At 30.7% G+C, this 9,185-nt stretch overlaps 1 protein-coding gene across 1 annotated transcript; it reads left to right on the plus strand.

The window, feature by feature from the left end:
* Window positions 1–1,378: 1,378 nt before the first annotated feature.
* Window positions 1,379–3,994, plus strand: LOC118205778 (apoptosis-inducing factor 3). The gene has a single exon (XM_035378063.2). It carries the CDS (start codon window positions 1,463–1,465, stop codon window positions 3,092–3,094), a length of 1,632 nt encoding a protein of 543 aa, XP_035233954.1. The 5' UTR covers window positions 1,379–1,462; the 3' UTR covers window positions 3,095–3,994.
* Window positions 3,995–9,185: the final 5,191 nt, after the last annotated feature.

The raw sequence follows: 9,185 nt of genomic DNA on the forward strand, positions 1-9,185 counted from the left end.
TTTTTCTTCTTTTTCTTGCACTGGAGTAGTTGCCAACATTCTAATATCTTTCTTTGAAATAACTGACCATCATCTCTTTTGTGCTGTTCCAGTGTCCCGTTTTCATGTTACTGAAATCTGGTGAGCCTGATCATATGTCATGCAAATTAAACAAGGTTTTAGCGGAGCCCTATGGAAAGCCGTCAGGAAGAAGGAGATAAATAAAATAACTAAGGAAATAATAAAATAACTAATAATTTAAATAATCAAATTTAAATTATAATTCGATAAAATATAAAGACATAAATAAAGATTTAATAAATTATTAAATTCATGATAAAAAAATTAAAATATCAGACCTTATCTTATTTGGGGCTCCGGTTGAACTTGTAGTTTTATTCCAAAATTAAGGAATAGTTCAGCCGGCCTAAGGCTGAATTTGAGCCCTGAATATACGATATAACGTACTATTTCAAGAAGGATGAGAGAAACAAATATCATTCTTCTTCCAGCACACCAATGGAAAAAAGGTTAAACAAATAAGCGTTACTAATGAGAATAGAGAGAATGCTAGAAACAATATGAAAGTAATGCAAGAAATTTTAATGGAGCTTCAAAGAGTTCAAAGCTTTTTGACCGTGATGTCCTGACAATATAATTCTAACTGTCAAGCAGAATGCGATGGGGGGAAAAAATTCCCCTGAATCCTATCCGATAACAACAATAGAATAAACGAAAGGTCTACTCAAGCAATAGTCCCCCTGCGTATTGGCTATATTGCTCAAGTGTTCAGAAGTTCTGCAGTGAAAGCTCACTAGCATTGGATGTGCGTGACCAAGGCAATCATTTTTAGTACTTTCGGAAACAACTATTTTACCTGAAGAATGAGTCTTGTAGATTACGGACTTAAAAGTCTTTACCTCGTCGACGTGACGGAGAAAGACAGGTGTGCATTCTCCGTCATTGCACTCCCTCATATGGTCCAACTCATTTACCATATGAGTTATAATCGACTTTTAAAGCATATTTATTTTTCAAATAAAATTTGTCGGCTGAAACTGCGTTTCACTTACATAAAAGAAGTGCCGGAGCCCTTTTATTTAGCGCCGGTTTGCTGCTAGAATTACGATTTACCTCAGAAATTGAAAATTTAAGCTCTGGACTCTATCAAACATCGCGTGAAACTCTTATGTTTGAAATTATAAGCATCTAATTTTCTATAATGTGTTATACAGCGCAATTTTTATACACCAGATCAATATATTGGCATATTGCTGAAATTTATGTTTTCATATAGTTTGCAAAAATAATTAAGCATTAGTTTTGCTTATTGTCAGATCCAACTTGTTTTCAGGTAACTTTAACTTTCATTTTCTGTCAAACTAGTTTATTAGGGCGAATAGCCCCGCCCACATGTTGCTTCTGTTTACCAACGGATGCTAGCGGCTTTCTAGTACACAAGTTATAACGAAAATTCTGAAATATGGGTGCTTTGGGATCAAAGAAAGAATACAAATTTCCACGAAAGGGTGAGAATTCGACTGAAACAGATAATTATTATGTTGAAAAGGTTGTATGCAGAGATGAGGAATTTCAAGATGGTAGTATGGCAGAATTTGACATTGGCCAAGATGGCAAAGTTCTTTTGGTAAAAGAGAATGGAACTTATTCTGCTTTAGGTCCTAAATGTACCCATTATGGTGCACCTTTAAAAAATGGTGTGTTAATTGGAGGGAAAGTCAGGTGTCCTTGGCATGGTGCTTGCTTTGATAGTAAAACGGGAGATATTGAAGATTTTCCAGGTTTAGACAGTTTACCATGCTATCAGGTCACTGTAGAAGACGGAAATGTTAAAGTTAAAGCTCCGTTATCTTCTCTGAAAAGCAATAAGAGAGTGAAAGCTATGACAAAACCATCCCATGCTAATCCTGCTATTTTTGTTATTATTGGTGGAGGTGCTGCTGGCCATATGTGTGCTGAAACTCTAAGGCAAGAAGGATTTAATGGAAAAATAATTTTAATTTCTAAAGAGAAACATTTACCATATGATCGACCTAAGCTGAGCAAAGCACTTGACAGCAAACCATCAGATCTTTATCTGAGAAATGAAGATTTCTACAAGAAAGCAGATATTTCATTAATGATGGAAACAGAAGTAACTTCTGTTGATCCAAAAGAAAAGTGGGTTGCATGTAATAATGGAAAGTTGATGGTAAAATATGATATGCTTATGATAGCAACTGGTGGCCAACCTATAACACTGACTATACCAGGCTCTGACTTACAAAATATATGTTACCTGAGAACGCCAGATGATGGATTGCATATAGCTAAAGAAATTCCTGGCAAATCAGTGGTTATACTTGGATCATCCTTTATTGGCATGGAAGTTGCTTCTTATATGATTTCTAAAGCAAGTTCTATTAATGTAATTAGTCGGAATTCCGTGCCTTTTGCTACTGTTTTTGGTAAAGAAATAGGAGAACGAATAAAACATATGTTTGAAGAGAAAGGAGTGATTTTTCACAGTGGTAAGAATATTGTAAAGTTCATTGGAACTGATGGAAAACTGAATGGTGTGGAATTATCGACAGGTGAAATTCTGTCAGCAGAAGTTTGTGTTGTTGGTATTGGTGTCAGACCAGCAACAGAATTTTTGAAAGAATCTGGTATAGCCATCAATGATAAAGGCCATGTGATAGTGAATGAAATGTTGGAAACAGACATGAAAGGAATATTTGCTGGTGGTGATATTGTAGAGTTCCCATTAACATGCTATGATAACCAAAGAGTCAACATTTCTCACTGGCAAATGGCTTTGTCTCATGGCCACACTGCTGCATTAAATATGCTTGGGAAAAGTAAAGTCTTTCACTCCGTTCCATTCTTTTGGAGTGCAATGTGTGGGAGGAGTTTTCGGTATGCTGGATATGGTGCAAATTTTGAAGAGGTTATAATTAAGGGTGATCTTGAGAATTTACAGTTTGTTGCTTATTATTGCATACAGTCAAAAGTTGTTGCAGTTGCTACAATGAACAGAGATCCAGAAGCAGCTCGCTTTGCTTCTTGTATTAGCCTTGGAGAAACACTTTTAAAAAGCCAGATTGAATCGTAAATAATTGTGAATCGCATTTCTTTAAGCCAATAATTTGATTTCATGCTTTTTACTGAAATGCTTTCAATTTGAAAAGCAAATTTCATTTAAAAATAGATTTCAAAATTAATTGTATTGTGGGCACTTATATTATAGAAATGCTTTTTGAATTATTGTGCCAAAAACCTAAATGATCTAATTTGTTGAATAATATTTTATGAAGTTTGTAGAAGTTAAATATCAAAATCATTCATTACACTGTTTTCATGCACTCTTCAAGTTTTGATATTAGTTCTTGAATGCTAAGTGTGAAACTTCAGTGTAATTTATTTTTTTGTTGCACATTAATATATCCTGGTTGTGATATCTCGTGAAATCGGGTACTAATTATCTTAATCTCTTTCATAAATTTTATGAAATAGAACTTTTTTTTTCCCAACCTCAGTTGATCTGTATGAATGACATACAATACAAAATTATTTAGTTTTGAAAAATGATATTTGTTTAGTACCTGGCATTAAATTTGTTAGTGTTCATTTGTATTTAGATCTGAATTTACAATTAAAGTTTGTTAGTATAGTGTTTTCCATTCAAATAATGATTTTTGGAATTTTATGTTTTTTTTTTTTTTTTTTTTAACTTGAATACATCATAGTTTTAAACTGAAATAGTTGTGTGTTGTTAATATATGAGTGCATTAAATTGAAATGTCTAATATTGTTTTGAAAGATCTGAGATCATGCATTTAAAATTGGAATTTATTCAGCATGGAAAAAGAAGTGTGTATTTTTCTTCGTAAACCAAATATAACTGATATTTGTGATTTAGAAATAATTTTCTAGCTTTGCAATTTACTTAATGAACTCTATGGTGCCATATTCTATTTGAATTGCTGAATAATTATTAAACATTGAAAGCTTAGTATAGTGTCCTAATATTTGTTGTAGCTGCATATCCATTCCATCTTTTATAATTTAACTCGCTACTTTTTATATAATTCTGCTGTTAAAGTTATATATATATATATATATATATATATATTACTGTTATAATTTTTTATATATTTCCTTGAATGTATGCATATGATTTTCAGAATGTTGATAATCATAATTAATTTAATTAAAAAAAGGGAAGAGGCTTATAAATTTTTCCTTGCAGTGAAATTTATTATTATTTTCATTAGACTAGTTTGTTTTAGAATTTTAAAAAGAGCAAATGTCAAAAAAGCTTTTGCTTTTAATTTCCATATTTACAATTTTAAAACTATTAATATATAATAGTAACAAACAAACAATTTTAGTTGATAATACTGATAATGTATGACTAAAATTTTTAATTATAGCTTTTAATTTAGAAGTGAAATCTAACCTATAAAGTAATATTCAGTTTTTAGTCTAAAACTTTTGTAATGGAATCTTCAGCAATTTGAACTTACTTTCCATGTCATTTTACTTAGCATTACAGCACATATTATTTTTGCACTGTAATACAATAATACCTTTTCAGAATATTATATTGAGTCTTTGGACATCAAGAATATTTGAAACTATAAATTTCTAATGAAAATCTGCTATGATAATGATACGAAATCATATAGATTGATGTTGAAATTCGCTTGAAAGCAGGGATTCCCAATTTTTTTGTTACCTCACAGCACATTCTAGAATACTGGTGGGGTGGCAGGCACAATTTTTCTTTCAAAATAAATTTATAGGTTAACACAGTTAAAATTATATATAATTAAAAAAAATATTCGAAAAATATAATTTTAAGACAAAAATTATTGATTGCATTCTTATAAATAACTACAAGTTCGATAGTTCTTTATTAAAAATACAATTTGTAAAGTCAATGCAATATTTGGCATTGCATTTCATTGGCTGTTGCTTCATAATTGGGAGAGTATGAAGATAAAATCATCAAGATTTTGGTACAATTCCTTTTGGAGGACCATAAAAAATCGCCAAAGTACTGTTGATCCCAGTGCTGCTATTTCCACCTGTAAGTCGAGATGATTACTAAATGTCACATATTGTTTTCATTTGACTTATTTTTTTAAAAATTTTTAACAAATAACTGCGTCAAAATAACGAATTGGCTGGGATCATACCATCAAACTAGCACACAATCTTGATCAAACCAGGACATCTGGTAAGGTCATTTAAGATTATAAATAAATATTTTTTTTAATAAATCTGCTTGTATTTCTCTAATTAATTACTAACAATAAAAAAAAAAAAAAACTGCATAACATTTCATTGAAAACTTACACTTTTATTATCATGGTTGCAGAGCAGCCGGCACATATAAAACTCTTCTCTTGCCGGGTGCAGGTGCATGCGAGCATATGGTTGGGGGATCTCTGATGTACTCATAATGTATGCCATCCATGTCATAAAAGTGCAATAGTATGTTATGGTTAGTATAAATAAAAAACAGAGAAATCTATGAAGAATGCCATTTAGTACGAGATTGAAAACAACAGATTTGAGTATTTTTAATGTTAAATGTTTTTATAGTTTTGATTGAGTAAAATCATTGCTATACAAATACTAAAATGCTAAAACGGATGTTGCAATCAATTTATAAACATTTGAAGGTGATTTTCTAACTGTATATTGCAGTATTATTATTGTTAAAATTGTAAACTTCCTAGCAGCTTTATGTATAATATTGTTTTGTGTTAATACTAAATTGAAGTCTCTTTATATTAATGTTTCTATGACCGAATACTTTTTGAATGAAGTTTGGAAAGCTAAAATTACAGAAATATAAATATAAAACCACATTCCTCTCATGTTAAAAGTTCATTTAATGGTAATTTAGGACTTTCTTATTATCCGCTATGCTACTGGAAAGTCGAAAGTTCATAACACCCTTTGGAGAGTATCTGGGAACTCTGCGACCGATTTTTTTTGCTAAAGAGCCATTTCCAAACTGGCAGTGTACTAAGAGCTCCTAAAAGGGCAATCAATCAGTAAAAAAATTTTAAAAAACAAGGAACATCAGTAATAAAACACTTAGCTTTTTCAAGAAATCCGCTTGTAATTTTTTTATTCTGTTTTCATATTAAAAAAATAAATCAACAGAATTACTCTAATTAGGCATTCTTCCAATGCCAGCATTGCACATTGACCCATATAAATACTTTTTGGTGGCATTGTGGATTGCCAGATAACTTACAACAACTTTGGCAACATACTTATTTGCCTCATGAATACTTTTTCATGATTTTTTGGTGGGGTGTGGATTATCAGAAGTTCTAGTATTTTTTATAAGCCAGGACTTTTTAATTTTTATTGTATCTTTGAAATTTATATTTTTTACTTCTGCAAAGTTGTATGTATGATCTTTAATATTCTGGTGCCTGACTGATATAGGCCATGTAGGAAATAGAATCTTGAAGATAGTAATGTCAAATTATAAACTATGATGTACATTATTTGTTTAGATAAGACCTTTTATGATTTTTTAACTGACGGTTATATGTCAAAAACATGAACTGCAAATTTTCATTTCTAAAATGTTAAAAAAACTGTTCCAAGTATATTTTGCCATATAAAAAGAAAATCAAGAGAACTACAGAAAACTTAATATGATGAAACTTCTTGTCGTAAAAATTATTATTTGGCAGTTAATTGTTATTTGATATCTAACCCTTTTACTGTTAAGCACATTTTTAAAAAACGCACATGTACTTAATGAGAGTTTTATTTTTATATATACTTCAAATCAAATTTTTCAATATTAAAATATTTATGAATATTTACTTGTTAGTAAAAACATTATCTTTAAACGTATTTCTTACAGATAATTTCTTAAGGATAAATAAAATAAATTAGGATTACATAGGATGATGACTGAGAATACATTCATAGATTAAAAAGTATATTTTAATATTTATGGATGATAAGTGAGGAGTATTCATAATTATTTGTAATTTTCAATATTTTTAAAAATGTTAATTTAAAAAATGTTTCAAGTTTTTAAAAACAGTAAATTGAAAATATTTTTAAAAAGAAATAGTGATATTTTTAATTTAAAATGTTCTCATTTTGAAATTTTTATTCTGATTTTGAAGTTCAGTTTACTATATCTGAAACCTCTCAGATGTTATCATGAAGTAAAATCATATCTAAGAGATAATTATTAGCTTAAAAAGTTCATCTTAATTTCATTTTTCCTATTAAAAAAATTTGTTTTCTGTGATAACATGAATATTTTTCTTTCTGTACTTTATTTAAGTCGCTTTTGTTTAGATTATATATTGGTTATTATTTTTATGTTAAACTATTTTAAAGTTTATGTAATTGATAAAAACTGATACTTATTTTTAGGTATAAAATTATATGTTCATATTTTAAACTGAGTGTGGTTCCATTTAAAGCTTGTTGTAATCTGTTAACATTTCTAAAAGAAAAATAAATCTTTATTTATTATTCAACTTTTGTAAGTTTGAATATTGCACTTTGTAAAATTTATTGTTCTTCTAGTCTTTTGGTGTATTTTAGAGGTGAATTAGTGTGTTAGCTATAAAAGTTAAATCTTAGTCATAATATTTATATACTATATAAAAATATCTGATGTGGACACTATATGACTTCCTTGTACAGCCATTAAATTATACACATCTTTTGCTGCACTTCATTTTAACTTATTTCCTTGAATATCATTAGAGGTATATTTCTCGTTCAATCAATTCAGTTCCCACTTTGTAGCAAGGCAAAATTATCTGGTTGTAACCAAAGTTTTCTGCTTAAAAAACTTTCTTAATAAAGTTAGAAAAATATGAAAGCAATAACTTTAGTACCAGTAGTAATCACCATCCAAATGTATGATTTTCTGCCAATGTTTTGGTATTTTTTCAAAGCTTTTGGCCCCGAAACTTGGTGGCTACGATCAATCTCTTTTTCGGACATCCTGTGCAGAATGGAAGATAGCACGAGCTAGATGTAGCTGTATGTGTGAAAAAAGGCAGAAGTGTAAAGGAGTGATGTTGGGGCTATATGCTGTATGTGGCAAAAGATCCCATTCAAGTCCATACAGAGTCCAGCTGGTGAATGCTGACACATGTGCTCTTGCATTACCTTGATAGAACATTACCTTTCTGTGCCGGAATTCGGATCAGTCTTTCCTTGATAGCAGTGTTAACACGTACTAGCATCTTGCTGTACATTTTTACTGTCGACGGTTTTATCTTTTTCCAGCTATTTTTTGTGGTAACCCACCAGATACAAAGTATGATCTTTTTGTTAGTCAAATTGCGCTTCGTGCTGCTGCTGACGGGCTCACCAGGCACAGACCAAACCCCTTTTTGGCCTGTGCTGTTAAAGTGCCACTTTTCATCACAAGTGACAAGATTTTTGTTCTTGCATTGATAGAGCAGATTAGCGCAAGCATGAGTGTGTCTGTTCTTATTTGCTCGAGTCAGCTCATGCAGCATCCAGGAATTCAACTTGACCGTCAAGTTTATGCATCGAATATTGTGACTAATCAATATGGCACTAACATTTTAACTCCTTATAGCAAGCTCTTGAGTGGTTGCATACTGATCTTCTTCCACAAGTTCTCGCAGCTGGCCAAAGCACTGCTTCTTGATAGTCATAGTCCTTGTTTTTGAACTTTCGGTACCAAACCTTCACAGTACAGTACAAAGTCTGTAATCCAGACTCGTTGAAACTTCGGCGATTCCGGATTACGGGTTTTCCAGATTATAGATCATCAATTTAAACCTGGTAAGATTTCATGCAAAAATTATAATCTATTTTACATCAAAATTTACAAAAAAAAGCTTAATATTTATTTGTTTACTTTATTAAACATTTCTTTCAATGTAAGTTCTTTAAGTTGCTTCGTTTTTTGTGCTAATACTTTCTCTTTAATTCTATAAACAGACATAATTTCTTGTTCAATTACAAAGTTCCACTGTTCAAGTCCTGTAATTGCTGTGTTGAGAATACTAACTCGTCAATCGAAATTTTTTCGTTTTCAATAACCTCTCTGTCACTTTTTTTACTATCGAAGCAGTATTTTCTGGATCTAGAACTATACTACAGATTTCTCCATTCATTAATTGATTGATGATTGGGGCATTGTCATCGCAATGAAAAAC

Source organism: Stegodyphus dumicola, chromosome 6, assembly GCF_044657685.1.
Source record: "Stegodyphus dumicola isolate Sdum_Otavi_A_Nest chromosome 6, ASM4465768v1".
NCBI lineage: Eukaryota > Metazoa > Arthropoda > Arachnida > Araneae > Eresidae > Stegodyphus > Stegodyphus dumicola.